At 40.5% G+C, this 15,327-nt stretch overlaps 4 protein-coding genes across 19 annotated transcripts in view; 3 read left to right on the top strand and 1 right to left on the bottom strand.

Moving 5' to 3' along the window:
* Nucleotides 1–138: 138 nt before the first annotated feature.
* LOC107273339 (HBS1-like protein) lies at nt 139–11,892 on the top strand. Of its 5 annotated transcripts, none has more exons than XM_015751434.2 (11): nt 139–381; nt 510–575; nt 1,125–1,442; nt 1,526–1,564; nt 3,400–3,985; nt 4,060–4,289; nt 4,376–4,574; nt 4,674–4,879; nt 5,015–5,460; nt 5,524–5,611; nt 11,579–11,892. In XM_015751434.2, the coding sequence occupies exons 1-10, from the start codon at nt 339–341 to the stop codon at nt 5,530–5,532; spliced, it is 2,142 nt and encodes a 713-aa protein (XP_015606920.1). In that variant the 5' UTR covers nt 139–338; the 3' UTR covers nt 5,533–5,611; nt 11,579–11,892. The 5 variants fall into 5 exon arrangements, with proteins under 5 accessions (XP_015606920.1, XP_024946814.1, XP_024946827.1 ...); XM_025091046.1 differs by having other exon boundaries at nt 5,524–5,613; nt 11,573–11,892; XM_025091059.1 differs by having other exon boundaries at nt 5,524–5,615; nt 11,577–11,892.
* On the bottom strand, nt 6,244–7,814 carry LOC107273404 (selenoprotein K). The gene is made up of 5 exons (XM_015751567.1): nt 7,609–7,814; nt 7,072–7,331; nt 6,804–6,888; nt 6,578–6,652; nt 6,244–6,474 (listed from the first exon to the last, which is right to left on the bottom strand). The coding sequence occupies exons 2-5, from the start codon at nt 7,088–7,090 to the stop codon at nt 6,381–6,383; spliced, it is 273 nt and encodes a 90-aa protein (XP_015607053.1). The 5' UTR covers nt 7,091–7,331; nt 7,609–7,814; the 3' UTR covers nt 6,244–6,380.
* On the top strand, nt 7,912–11,892 carry LOC107273346 (RING finger and SPRY domain-containing protein 1). 10 transcript variants are annotated; one of them, XR_001539213.2, is made up of 11 exons: nt 7,912–9,080; nt 9,185–9,350; nt 9,419–9,601; nt 9,690–9,756; nt 9,826–9,966; nt 10,054–10,169; nt 10,238–10,381; nt 10,452–10,669; nt 10,749–11,009; nt 11,087–11,245; nt 11,632–11,892. XR_001539213.2 is itself a non-coding variant. In XM_015751498.2 (11 exons), the coding sequence occupies exons 2-11, from the start codon at nt 8,866–8,868 to the stop codon at nt 11,172–11,174; spliced, it is 1,599 nt and encodes a 532-aa protein (XP_015606984.1). In that variant the 5' UTR covers nt 7,912–8,109; nt 8,752–8,865; the 3' UTR covers nt 11,175–11,892. The 10 variants fall into 10 exon arrangements, 8 of the variants coding, with proteins under 8 accessions (XP_015606984.1, XP_015606967.1, XP_015606950.1 ...); XR_003061625.1 differs by having other exon boundaries at nt 11,087–11,255; XM_015751498.2 differs by having other exon boundaries at nt 7,912–8,109; nt 8,752–9,080; nt 11,087–11,892.
* A 409-nt stretch (nt 11,893–12,301) lies between these two features.
* The window catches only part of LOC107273310 (serine/threonine-protein phosphatase 4 regulatory subunit 1), an 83,369-nt gene continuing 80,343 nt past the window's right edge, over nt 12,302–15,327 (top strand). The window contains exons 1-2 of one of the 3 annotated variants that reach the window (XM_015751393.2): nt 12,302–12,376; nt 12,460–12,504. In XM_015751393.2, coding sequence (XP_015606879.1) covers nt 12,370–12,376; nt 12,460–12,504 — 52 coding nt within the window. In that variant the 5' untranslated portion in view covers nt 12,302–12,369. Of the gene's footprint in view, nt 12,377–12,459; nt 12,505–15,327 lie in introns of those variants that run through there. The other 2 variants (XM_015751385.2, XM_025091043.1) reach the window with 2 other exon arrangements.

Genomic DNA, 15,327 nt, shown 5'->3' with positions numbered 1-15,327 from the left:
CCCTCACGACCGTCTCGCAAGGTACATCGCCATCTATTGTCAAACTTTCCAACCTTGATTATTAGGACCAGTTACTGGCACATGTCCCCCATTGGGGATACAGCCATAAGGAAAGGAAGGAAGGAAGGGTTCTCGCAGTTCTGGCACATCTCCTCATTGGAGGAGTTAGTTATAAGAAAAGGAAGGAAGGAAGGAAGGGAAGGTTCTCGCAGTTTCGTTGCAGCACCTTGCAGTTTCACAGTTGTTAGCTGTTAGCTGTTGTCCGTTTGATTCCAATTGCTGTTTAGACTATTTTGATTAATTTTTCATCTAATAGCCAAATTAAATAAATACAAAAAATGTCTCGTCATCGGGATGTACGATCTATGAATTATTCAGATGGTATGTACTCTCGGTTCAAATTGTAGGTTAACAAATTCACAAAATACCAATTCGATATATGAAAATATTTAATTGTTTATTATTCCGCTTAATCCTTATGTTCAATATGAAATCGTTATTTTTTGCAGAATATGATGGGTATGACGATGTTTATGGTCATTCTGTTGAGGATGATTATTGTGTTTCTCCTAGTGGTAAGTATTATTCAAGATCAATAGAATATAGCATCATGTTATTCTAGTGGCCTTAAAGTAATATGTTTGAGTTTGACTAAAGTCAAATCTATAGCTGTATGCAGTGTGTTACATTCCATAAAGAAATAGAAAAATATATCCCAAAATGTGAATTTAATACTAATAAATAATTGTTCTCATTAATAAATTGTAATGCTTACTGCATGCGCAATCTGCACTGCTATTTTTCCTTAGCTCTTATAGATTGGGAAAAAGAGCATGCAAAATAGAGAGACAGCCATTGCATGCCTTCCGTTTAAAAGTAATTTCTCAATAAGTATATCTTAAATGATGTTCATTTTTTTACAGTAAATGTCTTAGATATCAAGCTTTCTAAAAATATATTTTAATGCATAGGTTAATTTACTAATTTTAACATCTTTATTTTGTCCTACCTTGATCATTAATATTTCATTAACTGGATGATAATTGAGTTCTTTTATTAGACATTGAAAATATAGGGTTAACTTTATAGCACAATTCTACAATTCTATCTTATTAATATTACAGCCGAGCAATTCATGTTTGACCGAAATAAACGGCAAAATATTGCCTCTTACTTCACGGAAGAAGATATTGTTGAGGGTAATGAGGACATGGATAACACAACAACTTTAGTACCACCTGGAACTTCTTTTACTCACAAAAGCACAGAACTTTCAAATTTGGATGCAGCCAAATTGTCATCTTGCATCGAAGCCATTAGAAATGTGATAGGTGACACAGTTTCTGACTCAACTCTCATTGAAAAGATTCTGCAATCAAACTTCAATACAGAGGCAGCACTGGATGCAATTTTAAAAGAATCTTCACCAAAGGATACGACCGGTAATATCTGCCTTAAAAAAATCTCTTATTCTTTTCTAATTCAAGCAAAGGAGGTTATTGCATAGCCATACTGATATTTGCAGATTGTGTGGCCAATTCAGAACAACCAGATGCATATCAAGGTATATTTCAATTCAATAAAAGTTCTTTAAATGGGAGGTTTTTCAAATATATATATTTAACACTTTCTACTTCCCATGGAAAAAGGAAAGTAGTATGTAGTTTGTGAATACTATTTGAAAATTTCCATTGGTTATGAAAAAGTGGACAACAGTCATAATGTAGAAGAGAATGATATCGATTTGAATTTCCTTATTTCTGTTTCATGTAATGCCACACTACTTCGCTGGTAAGGTATGGGTTCCTTAATCGGTAGATCGCACGGTCTTGTTCATGCATTGACCTCATCTTCTGTAGAATCTAATACTGCCTCAGCAGTGAATGCGGAGTTTCCAAGAAATAAGCTCTTCAGCGCCGACTATCTTGACAAACGTAGTTCTCAAAAGTCTTCAGAAATTTCGATCAACTTAAAAAATAATGCACTTATGAATAAGCAGTTTCCTTCGGTATTTTCAAGTGACATTGTGAATAAGCACACAGACTTTCGTCCGAAAACAATGGATGCATTGTCAGCATCGCCTCCCTCTCTGCCTGTCAAAAATACGCAGTCGTTTGCGTCGTTGGCAGATCTTGCATCACACCATTTACAAAATTCAAGTAGTTCCGTGATTGCGCAAAGACCTATAACAGTATCTAAAACGAATTCGAGTTTCGTTATACCGAAATTTCGTAAAAAATTCGGTCCACTTTCTGCTGATGTGTCAAACTCTGCGAAGACTCATGGGACACTGGTTACGCCGATGGGGGATCAGACGATACCAGAATCGCACGTGCCTGCTCTGTGTAATGATGAGAATACGATTGAAGGATTGGGCAAAAGTTTTTCGGAAACTGGTATCATGTCGGCCGATAGAGATAAAAGTAGTAGTACAGTGGAGGAAGGTTTGAGAACACCGTCCCCCGATAACTGGGTGATCGATTTGAGTAACGCTCTCAGGGAAAGCGTACCTGCGGCGGCGAGACTTCCCTCTAGAGACACGTCCAGGACAGAATGGATGTTTCCAATTAGCGACGGTTGTTCGTTAGATTTCTCTATCGACGCTGACGATGTAATTCCGTTGCCCGGCGCGTTGACTAATCTCGAACACGAGTGTAACTTAGATTTGAGTAATTTGCAACATGCTGAGCTTTCGTACTCGAAGAAAGTAGCATCTTTATTTGGAAAGACATTGTGTAAGAGGTGGAATTCTAGAAAGTCTTATATCAGAAGTCCAAGGAAGCAGTTAAACACCGTGGAACCTTTTGATTTTCATAGTCCGTCCCCCGACAGCGTTATCCTTGCAAATCTGTGTAGGAGAGACGAGAAGCGCGATGCGCTTACGTGTCAATAAGAAACTAAGTAACAGATGATCAATCACAATTCCTCATACTCATGGAAATTCGATTAGCTATTGCCTTGTAAAAATGTATTTCAATATATTTATTGCCGCAATCAGTGTTGCAACCGTAAATTGTATCATATTCACAAACGCAAATGCGCGAAAAATTGTCCACGGTTTTATTATTTTTAAATTCCACTCATTGAATGTTTTTCATTTGTGCCAACACACCTCGATGCATGCGTGTTTCATTTAGTTGACTAAATCCTAGGCACATAAAAACTGGCGATTCGTACGAAAATACTGTAAATGTGCACGAGTGTGACGAAGTTTGTCGGCAAAAGAAAAATAACGCTTAAATAAAACGTGCTGAATCTTGAATAATGATTAGCTAGAGTAAATACAAAGACAGCGTATATTAGGACCTATAGTAGTTACAAATATTATATAGAGAAGGATGTATTATAGCATAAGTCATAAAAATGAGGAATGAAGCTTGACACAGTGTTTGACATTAGGTAATAAGACAGCCTCGAAGGCAGCACCGTTCCAAACCGGAGTGTCTCCTGCAGTAAGGGTGGTTCCAGCTGCAACACGGTCCATCGTTAAAGGATTCGATTTAAGCGGCTCCGACAATTCTGACCTCGTGCACTCCAGAATTAGCAGCAGCTCACGCTCGCAGAGTCCGTCATCCGGTCAAAATTCTCCGGATATCAAACGAAAGGACGATCAAAATCAAAAAGACAAAAGGACCTTGATCGTTTCCTCTTCAAAATCAAATACGCCGTCGAGATGTCAGTCGCCGGCTTCAGGTCGTGCAACGCCCGAGTCCGAATCCAAATGTCGAGAAAAAAGTCTAAGCATCGAGAATAAAATCGACGCGATGACAGCCTATAGGAAGAAGCGTGGCGATGCAAAGGAACAGTTGCATCTTGTGGTCGTCGGACACGTAGACGCAGGTAAGAGTACCCTGCTCGGGAGACTTCTTTGCGACCTGGACCAAGTGCCCGCAAGACTTATTCACAAGTACCAGCAAGAGAGCAAGAAAATTGGCAAGCAATCATTCGCGTACGCATGGGTCCTCGACGAGACTGGCGAGGAAAGGTCAGTGTTTGTGCTTCGATACTTTATTTTTGTCTTCTTATTCCTTCTGATTTGGTCGCGTATCGTGTTTTCAGAGAACGTGGTATTACAATGGACGTGGGACATTCGAAATTCGAAACTGCCACCAAGTCTGTCACAATCTTGGATGCACCTGGGCACAAAGACTTTATACCGAATATGATCACCGGTGCTACGCAGGCCGACGTTGCCTTGCTGGTGGTTGATGCAACTCGGGGTGAATTTGAAACAGGATTTGACAGTGGTGGACAGACTCGAGAACACGCGCTATTGTTACGCTCTCTTGGTAATTTCTCCAGTTGTGATAATGTAATTAATCATATAATGATAATTCTCAGCAAGTTGTATTTAATTGGCATGCTTCTCGTTCAGGCATCACCCAATTGGCAGTAGTGGTTAACAAACTGGATACGGTTGGATGGTCAAAGGAAAGATTTAATGAGATAGTCGAAAAGATGAATATCTTTCTGAAGCAGGCTGGGTTCAGGGATGCTGTGCCTTTTGTACCTTGTAGCGGTTTGTCGGGCGAAAATTTGGTCATGGAACCTAAAGAGGAAGGATTGTCAAGTTGGTGGGTGAGGCGGATTGTCTTTGTAAGAGCATCCTCTTCTATAATTCAAGGATCTAAACCCTTTATGAATTAATGGGATTACCGTTTACCGGTATTTAGGTATACAGGCCCGACACTGGTTAGCGTAATCGACAGTTTCAAATGTCCTGAACGACCTATAAATAAACCATTTCGCTTCTCCGTCAATGATATATTCAAAGGAACTGGTTCTGGATTTTGTGTTTCCGGTCACGTTGAAACTGGGATGGTTTCCGTGAGTGACAAGGTCCTTGTATTACCCTACAATGAAGTTGCGCTCGTAAGAGGTTCGATATTAGTGTTTTCATATTTAACTTAATGCTTTTAAATTCAGATCAGCGCTTCGCTGTTTTACACCTGAAAACGATACTGATTCCAATTCCTCTAATTGTGACCTATCAATAATCTCATGTTTGCTACAGGTTTGCAAATTGATGACATTTCAATAACGAGCGCGTTCGCCGGCGATCATGTGGCATTGACTTTATCGGGTATCGAACAGCAGAGTGTTGCTGTGGGAGACATTCTTTGCACTCCTCAATATCCTGTGCGAACAACGACGCGATTCGAAGCACATATTGTTCTATTCGCGGTCGCGACACCAATTACCAAAGGCCTTCCAGTGGTGATGCATCAACAATCCCTCGTTGAACCGGCAGTCATAGTCAGATTGATAGCACAACTTCACAGAGGTACCGGCGAAATTATTAAAAAAAAACCACGATGCCTTCCAAAAAACTCGAGCGCAATAGTTGAAATCAGAACACAACGGCCGATTGGTATGGAATTGTACAAAGATGTAAAGCAGCTTGGCAGGGTAATGCTTCGCGTTGCAGGTACCACTGTTGCAGCTGGTTTGGTTACCAAGGTATGTATCGCATAAAAGTGAATCCTCTTCCTTTTCTCTTATATTATTCTCTTTATTTTTCAGATATATTAAATCATTGGAATACAAGTAATGATAATATTGTTACAGCTTTTGTCAACATCTTATATGTTAAATACACACACACACACACACACACACACACACACACACACACACACACACACACACACACACACACACACACACACACACACACACACACACACACACACACACACACACACACACACACACACACAACATTGTAATTTATATTTTTTATGTAAAAATTAAAATTAGTATATGATATACTACTCTTTCCCGTCTCGTTTTCGCCCGAGATATTAGCGTCACTGAGTCATGTTCGTTAGAATCATATATGGTTAAAATTATCTTTTAAGAAAATTAATAAATTTTACGAGGTATCGCGCGTGAGCCGAGTATACGTAACGCTGTACAGTGTAAAAAAATGCTCACATTAGATTTGTTCGCGTTAATCTACACTTTCTGCATTTTTCAGAAAGGGCAAGTTCTCGTGTGATTACTTACAAATATCATACAATAAGAATTTGCACTTTTTGAAAAGTGCAGAAAGTGTAGGTAACGAAAACAAACCTATTAATTATATGGTAATAAGGCATTTTTTGAAGATGCTGCAAAACTTATGTCCGTCTTGGAGTAATCAAGAATAATGTATTAAAATTTGATGAAGATCGGTTCACTAGTTCGTGACTTTTTCGCGAACATAAAAATAGGCTCTCTATATATTATTAGAGATTAGGATTACAAGCAGATTTTGTCTTTCCTTATATTCCTTGATGATTTTGCAGTAATTCTACATATTGAAGATTATCATATTTAAGATGCAATAAATTTATAGAAATATAGAAAATGTTATAGAATTCATTAAAATTATTCGATTACTGCCGGGCGCATGAACGACAACCTCCAGGAACGTTATGAGTTTCTCCAGTGTACGGTCTACCTATCCTTCGGCTTGGTGGACGTGGAGGTCTATCCCAGAAATTTTGTAATGGAAACATTTATTATTTGAATCAGCAAGACACAAGATTTTTCAACATAGATTATAAAAATAATGATTATTTGAATACATTACCCAGAACCAGGTCTGTAGTCCCGAGAATACTGATCACCATGTTTGGTTATATCAGGATTAATTAACGTTCTGAAACTAATCATCATAAAATTTTACTTATAGCAAAAAAGAAACCGTTAGAGTATTTGAGAATCAGTATATTGTAATGAAAACATCATATGTTTATCTAATACTTCATCACCCTTGATTCAATAATAATACAGATTTTTGACATACTTATACTTACAACATGAGAATCATGAAAAAAAATCCTGCAAAAAGCGAGTAGATTTTGCTGAAACTCCAAGGGTTGGATTCCAGAACGCGTCCATCTGAAAAATTCATTACAAAATGTCAATATTGGCTATGTTTTTAACGAAGTCAGGTGAGAAATGAAATACGTGTATTGCATATCTATAATTAGTGAACTATAGGTATGCATTCAATCTATTTTAACTCGTTCGAAAACATACTGGAAACATTGTCATTATCGAAACAGATTTCCCTGTCATTACCTTCGGATATATAGACCATGTCAATTGTTATATGCAGCAACAAGTAGTATTTTGCAAGGAATTGCTTTGTAGGTTAGCAACAGATCAATCTGAAAATCGAAGTACAAAGACAAAAAACGTTTTGTCGACGTTGAAGAATGTTGAACAAGACTCCTTCCCACCGATTACTACTAATTATACGCTGTGATTTACTGGTGGATTCGATTCCTCGAGAAGACCGTTGCAATGACGTGTACGCATACCCATGTATCTATAGTACACTGCAAATATAATATATAGTTAACGGCAAACGCACTAGCTGAAGCTGGGCGCGATTGAACAATTCTGTTAATAATCGAGGCAGCATGGCCTTGTTAAGCAAATCAAAGAATGCGAATTCACATGATCTAGCAATTTTATGACGTTAATTTTCATTTCTTTAATGATGCCACCCTGCTCTGATTCAAGAAATCACCCATTCGGGCCATTTCAGCTGGAGTTGCGTGAATAACCCTGCATATGTATGTATATACATGCGGTCACAAAATCACGACTTACCACGACTGACAATTTTGCTGGTAGCTGTTCCGTGTCATTCTGCTTCATTCCGTCTGATTCCGTCACATTTCATGTTTCGGATCGATGCGGTACATACATTTCGATGAAATAAAATTAATAAAATGTGCCAGTCGAAAAAACGCAAGGTGTAAGTGATAAAAACAATTAGTTGGGCGCTTATCAGAAACGTCAGACGTGGAAGTTTTCGGTCAACTACGATTATTTGTCTTATGCATTACGTGAATGGTCGTTGCGAACTGCTATTTCTTAAAAATCTTCAACCCATGGATGTATGCGGTGTCGGTCAACGGTTTAAAGCAGCCACGCTACATACAAATTTTATTTAGACTTTGTCCCTGTTTCTTTCTTAAATGGTTGCATATCGCGTTACGAGCATCAGGATATCTCCAATAAATTTAAAAGATTGACGGATGGATGCCTTTGATTCCGGCTGCGGTCTAGGATGTGGGGCTTTACAGCAAGAAAGAAGAGTTTCTGCAAGTTGGTTTGTGTTTTTCTGTGATATCCAGTGAAATATTTGAAATATCTTTAGATACGTTGAGATATCTCCTTTTGTCGGTATCATCAATCATCAACATTGACCAGTGTTGGCCGCAACCACCGGAGGCAACCATTCGGCGTTTGTTTGAGTTTTGTGACATTCATAACCTAGCACAAATTTTCTTTAATCTTCTATTCGTTGACATTGCTTAATATTCTTTTCCTCGACGGAGACCGAATAAGATCATTTGAACAGCTTCTACATGACATTTCACTATTTCGTATAAAACGAGATCATTTGATGCACTACTGGAACATTTGCATTTTAAAAGTTACGTATCAAAAGTTATCTTCACAAGTCTTCAAATTCTTTCTCTGTAGTATTGAATCATCAAGAGGAACGTGTCAGTTTGATAATTCAAATAAAAGTTGATAAATTCCACTTATCAAACTCTTCGTAATAATATTTTTTTTAACATGTACCTAAAATAATAATAGCCTTTATTTTAAACTATTTTCAACTCTCACTGTTATGTTTTTTTATATCGTTTTTTCCTTCTAACAAGTGGTTATTCCTCTCTTATAGTTCTTTAGACTATATATTGTGCTTACAGCTCTGTAAGACATTATTTACTTCTACAGAGGAATTGTGAATATTAGAAAAAAGTGTATGATGTGTGCTGATTCAAATGCATTGTAAAGAATTATTCGCAAGTGCAACATAACGAGACAGTGTTCTCTTGACAATCTGTGGGAATGGGCAATTGTTTGTGTAAAGACACCTCTGAAGACGACGATGCATACAGATCTCATAATCATGCTCAAAGTGGAAACACAGTCTTGCCTGTTTCGAATGTGGATGCAATTGCTGCAGGCGATGGATCACCACCAAGTTTAAGATTTCCAATATCGGGCCTTGTCGACAGATTGGTGTTGGAAACACTTGGGGTTATTGGAACTCTTGTGGACAAGTGCGTTTCTCCTTTAAGAAACTTTACACGTTGCTTTTGAATTTAAATGACTGTTATCTTTATTGCTTCTAAATTCAATTACAATTACTTTCTCTTTAATTCAGTGAACAGGAGCCACCACCAGCAATGTTGAAATTGCATGCTATCGCGGATAAAGAGGACGGATGGATTCAAGTTGTCAGCTCTATGGTGAATGTTATACCCATGCACAATCCATTGGGCCCATCTGTCATTACTTTGTTATTGGATGATTGTCCATTACCTTCTAAGGTAAGATTCATTCGTTAAATGATGTAAATTTAGATTTAACAATTTTACTGAATTTTTTGATTTTACAGGACTCTGTACTCAGGCTGGCACATACGTTCCAATTGTCTAAAAAATTCGGTAAAATGCAAACTAATGCCACACAGCAGCGCAATATTTGTGTTGTACTTGGATGTATAGCAGAAAAATTAGCAGGTCCTAGCAGTATAGCAATACTGTCCGATGCAACTTTAGATTATTTGGTATCAAATCTTGTAAGTGATACAAACGACAATTATAAAAAAGAAAGTATAAAGTTTCTTGAAGTGAAGGATGGAGATGGAAAATTGCGTATTTTTACAGAAAGAAGACATTGAACCATATGTGGTGTTGTATTCCTTAATAGCTTTGGAAAAATTTGCCCAGACGAGTAAGTAGATGGAATGTAGGTTTATAAAATTCTCAGGGATTGATTTTCTTAATTAATCATTATTGTTAGGTGAGAACAAATTAACAATTAAGAAGCGATTATTAGCGGAAAAGGAAAATCCATTGTTGGAGTTGGAAAAATGGGCAACAGAGACCCATTACGTGCGACGTCAAGTCGGCTTTTGTGCTCAGTGGTGCTTGGACAACTTATGTAAGAATTAAAAAAAAAATATTTGACACAGCTTGTTCCAATAACGAGGCTGTCCGTTTGTGCTAATTCCGATTTCTCTGGTTTTAGTTTTAATGGAAGGTAGGAAGTACTCTCATGACACAGTTGACATGACTGGCATAAACGTGATGTTAAATACGAAGGATGTGAGCGAGTACCTGAAAATTTCACCTAATGGCTTGGAGGTATTTAGTTCATTATTCGTAGGACTATTAGCCGATTTATTTTTGATTGGACGTCGTCTTTGTTTTAGGCGCGCTGCGATGCTTATTCCTTCGAGAGTGTACGCTGTACGTTTCAAGTCGATTCCGGTGTTTGGTATTACGAAACGCTCATTATAACTACAGGAGTGATGCAGATCGGTTGGGCTACCAAAGACAGTACATTTTTGAATCATGTGAGAGTCTAAGAGAACCTTCCTTCTCTGTCTGAGACGTATGCGTAACTTAGGAATCTCTGGGTTTCAGGAAGGTTATGGGATAGGCGATGACGAATTCTCCTTGGCCTATGACGGCTGCAGACGATTGATTTGGCACAGCGCGAGGAGTGAAAAGTATCAGGAAAGACCGTGCTGGAAGGCAGGCGATGTTTTGGGTTGTTTGTTGGATTTGAAGAAACTTGAAATAATATTTTCATTGAATGGAATTCCGTTAAAGCCTTGCGTCCAGGTTTTTAAGACCGCAAAGTGCGAACATTTTCTCTGAACGACTTTGACACTTATAAGAAAATATTTAGCTCATTGACATTTTTAACTTTTTCCGTAGGTCTGGATTCTTTGCAGCTGCCAGTTTTATGTCATTTCAGCAATGCCTCTTTAATTTTGGAAATGTACCGTTCAAGTATCCGCCGACGGACAGGGAATATCAAAAGTTCAATGACTACGCGACTTTAAATCCAGAGGATAAAATTGTTCTTCCGAGGCACATATATCTGGACCAGCTGAGGAAATTGAGCGTTAGAGAGGACTCTTGCACTCTTTGCTTCGACCGGAAGGCTTCCGTAAGACTGCTTCCGTGCGATCATCGGTAAGATTGATCTGCAAATTCCGCCAAATGATTGGAACTGGAGTCGCGTGGCAATGGAGTTTTTCTTTACTTTTCAGAGGATTTTGCCCTACCTGCTCGAAGCAGCTGATCGAGTGTCCAATGTGCAGAGCTACGATCGAGGAAGTTGCCCTAGACAACACATGACACGCATCGGAAAAATTAGCATTTATCAATCTAATTCCTTTCGTTTACCTACCTTTCGCAGTTTCTGACAGGTATCACATGGTAATCATTAATCTAATGCCTTATCACTCAAGCTGTACAGAGAATACAGATGAATTATTTCGTGCATTTCCTGTTCCTTGCAATACAGTATTTGCGTAGAAAATAATCGGGAATGTACGAGTTATTTTTCGAAAGTCAGACCGATTCGACATATTTTAATACTTTGCGGTTTCATGACTAATCAGAACATAGTACTTTCGATTCTACACATTATACGTTGAATTTTTGCGCACATCGCCTTGTAAAATATAACCTGTAGAATAAATATTAAGTTTACATACACACACACACACACACACACATGCATATATATATATACATATATATATATATATAAGTAATAGAATGTATACGTACATGCATATATTATGTACAGAACTATGCAGCCATAGACGAGCCGCTCCCATTTGACAGCTGTCATGCAATTGATTTTCTTGATCACCGTTTGGCAACACACTGCGGCACGAAGACGGGCCAAGGTTTAGTTGCTCGTCCGCTGCAACATTCCATTTGTCAACTACCATATCGGCTTAGCGCGATAGTTCTCAAATTCGACCGGTGAGTTTCGGTTGAACAGTCTTGTACATGTACATGTATATATTATATTCTGGGAGAATATAAAAGAAATCTAATATTTTATCGTCGAGGCATTATTGCATTTCCTTACGGTCCTCTTTCAATTCATTCCAGTTCATTTATTTTATGTATATTTGAACATTTCAAGCAGGCGAACGCGACTAACTTCTCTCCTGACTTTGATCCTCTCATGGTCATAGGAAGTTTCGACAACTTTCTAACTTTTCCATTCTTTGATAACACTGGATTGAGTTCCCCATCATATTACCTCGGAGTTCAAAATAAATATATATGTAAATAGAATTTATAACGGATATGTGCAGAGACTCCTGGAAAGATAATAGAAAAAAAAAGAACAGCCTAAGAGACAAACATATGTATGATCTGTTATGATTTCGATTTATGCGATACAAATGTGTATCGACGGACCTATCGACTTTGCACATCGATCGATTTACGGTTGTTGACGATTGCGAGTCGATTGGCTGGGCACAAGTTGAGTCGCGTGGCCGCGAGGGTCGCGGTAGTTTGTTGCAAGATGGCGGGTGAGTGAGTGCCTGTGGATGGGACGAGGCTGCTCAAAAACACGAGGGATTTTCCGCTAACCCATGGTGTTTGTGGGTTTCAGATATATCCTACCTCCAGAATGACGACCTGGATGACTCAGACGAGGGTGAGTCTCAAGGCTTATCGCATTTTTTCGGGGTTGTTCGGGTTCGGGAGGGGGCGGTCGGCATGGTGGGTCTCAACACTGAGGCATGCCAGTCTTCTGGTGTGCGGATTGCGTCGTGCGTGATGCGTATTGCGTATTGCATATTGCGTGTTGCGTATTGCGTATACTCGAATGCCTCGTGGTCTCCGGTCCATCGTGAGCAGAAGCGTGAGTCTCTGACTTTTCACTAGTCGGCAAGGTTAGGTCACCCCGGCGACGACGCTGTCGTACTTCTCGAGGAGGCCGGTTACCTCCTCGGTGGGTGTCATGTCGTGGCTCGCTCCTGAGGCGTGTGTCACGCCGTGATTCTCACATGCGCGAGCGCTCCCCGAATCCTCCTACTATATAATAGACACGAGAGCACTGATGGCGTTTCATCGGCGACCAGGAGGCGCCACTGCTCGTCGCGCATTTACCTTCGTGTTTACTTCGCACCGCAAAATAGAACAAAAACCTTGTACTTTCCTTTTTTTTCTTATTTACTCATCGTCTCAAAGGGATATCCGCACTCGTTTGATTCTCCACTGTTCCTTGTCACACAGGCCCAACTTTTTCTTTCGGGTTTTTCTATTTTTATTAAATGCCTGCTGCATTTTCTCGAATCAACTGAACAGGCGACGCAAAGATTCGTTGAATATCTGCAGTCTTCAGGATCCAGTGTCCAATCGATCCTTAAAACGAGTAATTGCTCAAATCGAATACGATATTCAATCGAAGGAGTGTGTTCTTGCTCTACATGCTTGCTCCGTTCCGTACGTGTCGTTGCAGTTTGACAGAGCAAGCCCACCAGTCAGCACACACAATTGTTAGAATTTGGGGAAAAAGCCGAAGGTAGAAGCTTCTTTTATTTGAAAAACATAGTGGAGCTGGAAAAGGGAAAAGGGACATTGGTGACAACACTGCGAATCCAAGTGTGTTATTTCCTATCCTTTCTATGGTAGTCACTTTTTACACACTCACGAGCGTGCTGTTATTCCTACATATTCCAACGTAAAAGTAATACATTTTTAAATGTGTAAAAAATTAACTGCCATAGAAAGGATAGGAAACAAGAACGTTGGATTTGCAGTGAAGTGTCGAGTGGCGGCATCTCACTGCTACGAGCCTCACGTTCTCGTGCATGAGGGTTGCGCTGAACACGTCTCCCCTGCTCGCTGGTGCCATCTGCCGCTATGGCCGTTCCGTATCGGCCGAACTCTCCGATTGGTGAGTTACATGCTGCGGTCAAAGTGAATCTGTCCTCCTGAGGGTGCTGTGAGTTGGCTTGGAGAATCAGTGTACGGTCGGTCAGGGCTGAAAATTCAGCGAATGTCGGAGGCGCGCAGCTCTAGTATCTTCAACACGTATTACAAGTCTCCGTTGTCGTTCCGGTTCAGCATTCGCTCTCGACATGCGGAATACACGCGTGTTCTTATCTAGGTACGCGGTCGCTTGATATGTGATAAAACTTCTAGGTACCCAATGACGCAATTCTTTTTGCCTCACATTCCTCCCCATCCCTCCTCACCTTTTCATTTTATACTGAAAACATTTCTTTCCTCCCCGATTCCACGACCCTCGGGCACTCTCACACTGCTGTTCCCGACATCTCTAGGATTGCTGGGATTGCTTGGATTGCTGGGATCGCTGGGAGCCCGTAGCTGCTCCTAGCTCTCTTTATCTAACATTCCGGAGGCCGATTATCAACTCGGCCAGCTTGTTCTCTAAACGGCGTAGTTGCCGATCCTCTCGATTCGAGCGTTTGAATAAGATCCTCTATCTCTGGGAAGGTTTCGTGGCTTTTCCTATTGGACGGAGCTTCCTCTCCGAAGGCGATCAGGAGATCAGGTCAGAGGCGTGACGACGTTGCTCGGAAAGGACTTTTTCGAATAACTTAAATAACTTTTCGGGTAAGTACGACAAGTGGTACGGGTGGCGATGCGCGATCAATGTGCGACGAAGCTTGGGGCGGAGGGGAGGAGGTTGAAGGACGGAGAGAAAAGCGAAGAGTGCGGGGGGTCCGTGGAAGGTGGCTGTGTCCCCGTAGAACCGTATTGGCTGAACTATCACTGCCAATCATAAAAATATCCGAAGATCGACACGCGTCCGGTTTACCTAATTAATTGCATGGGGCAAGAATCTGCGTGGCTTCTTGGCAAGAAGATCCTTTAATATTTTCTCACCAATTCCTTTTGGCTGTGTCCCTCGCGCGCACTAAGGTCTACTACCGCCTATAAAGGTTAAAAGGCGGACGCCTTAATAAAACAGACGAAACGATCGCCGAGACGCTAATAGCTACGCACGCGCTCGCGTCACCGATGCAATTCGAGTTCAGAGATTCTCAGCGACTTTGATCCTTCTCGCGTCTCCAGGATGTTTCTAGCTCAGGCGCGTCCCGAGGAGTCCTGCTAGGAGGAACGTGGGAGCACGCGGATGACACACGGCTGCCTGATTGACGCGCGCATTCGTTCACTCCGAGTCACTCGTCTCAGAATTCGGAATTCCAACGGAAGTGACTCGGATCGGCCAGCGAGTCATTCGAAAAGATCCTGTTTCTTCGTAATCCTTATTAAGGATCCTTGATTCCTCAGGAATTGAGCCGGCATCTCTTTCTTGCAAAGCGTCTTCTTGATAGCCAGCACGAGTCGGAGTGATCGATCATGCGGACGCTCGGGGCATCGCGAATATCCAAGTATCCTTCTAACGAGGTCCTCCATTTCATTGGGAAGACAACGCCATTTTTCAGACTTGGGGAGCGAAGAGCGAGGATCGAAAGGAGAAGAATCGAAGGACGGGGCGGGGGGG

This window comes from Cephus cinctus, unplaced genomic scaffold (genome assembly GCF_000341935.2).
Source record: "Cephus cinctus unplaced genomic scaffold, Ccin1 Ccin1_scaffold0091, whole genome shotgun sequence".
NCBI lineage: Eukaryota > Metazoa > Arthropoda > Insecta > Hymenoptera > Cephidae > Cephus > Cephus cinctus.
The sequence above is the reverse complement of the archived record's forward strand: the minus strand, read 5'-3'. Positions and strand labels throughout refer to the sequence as shown.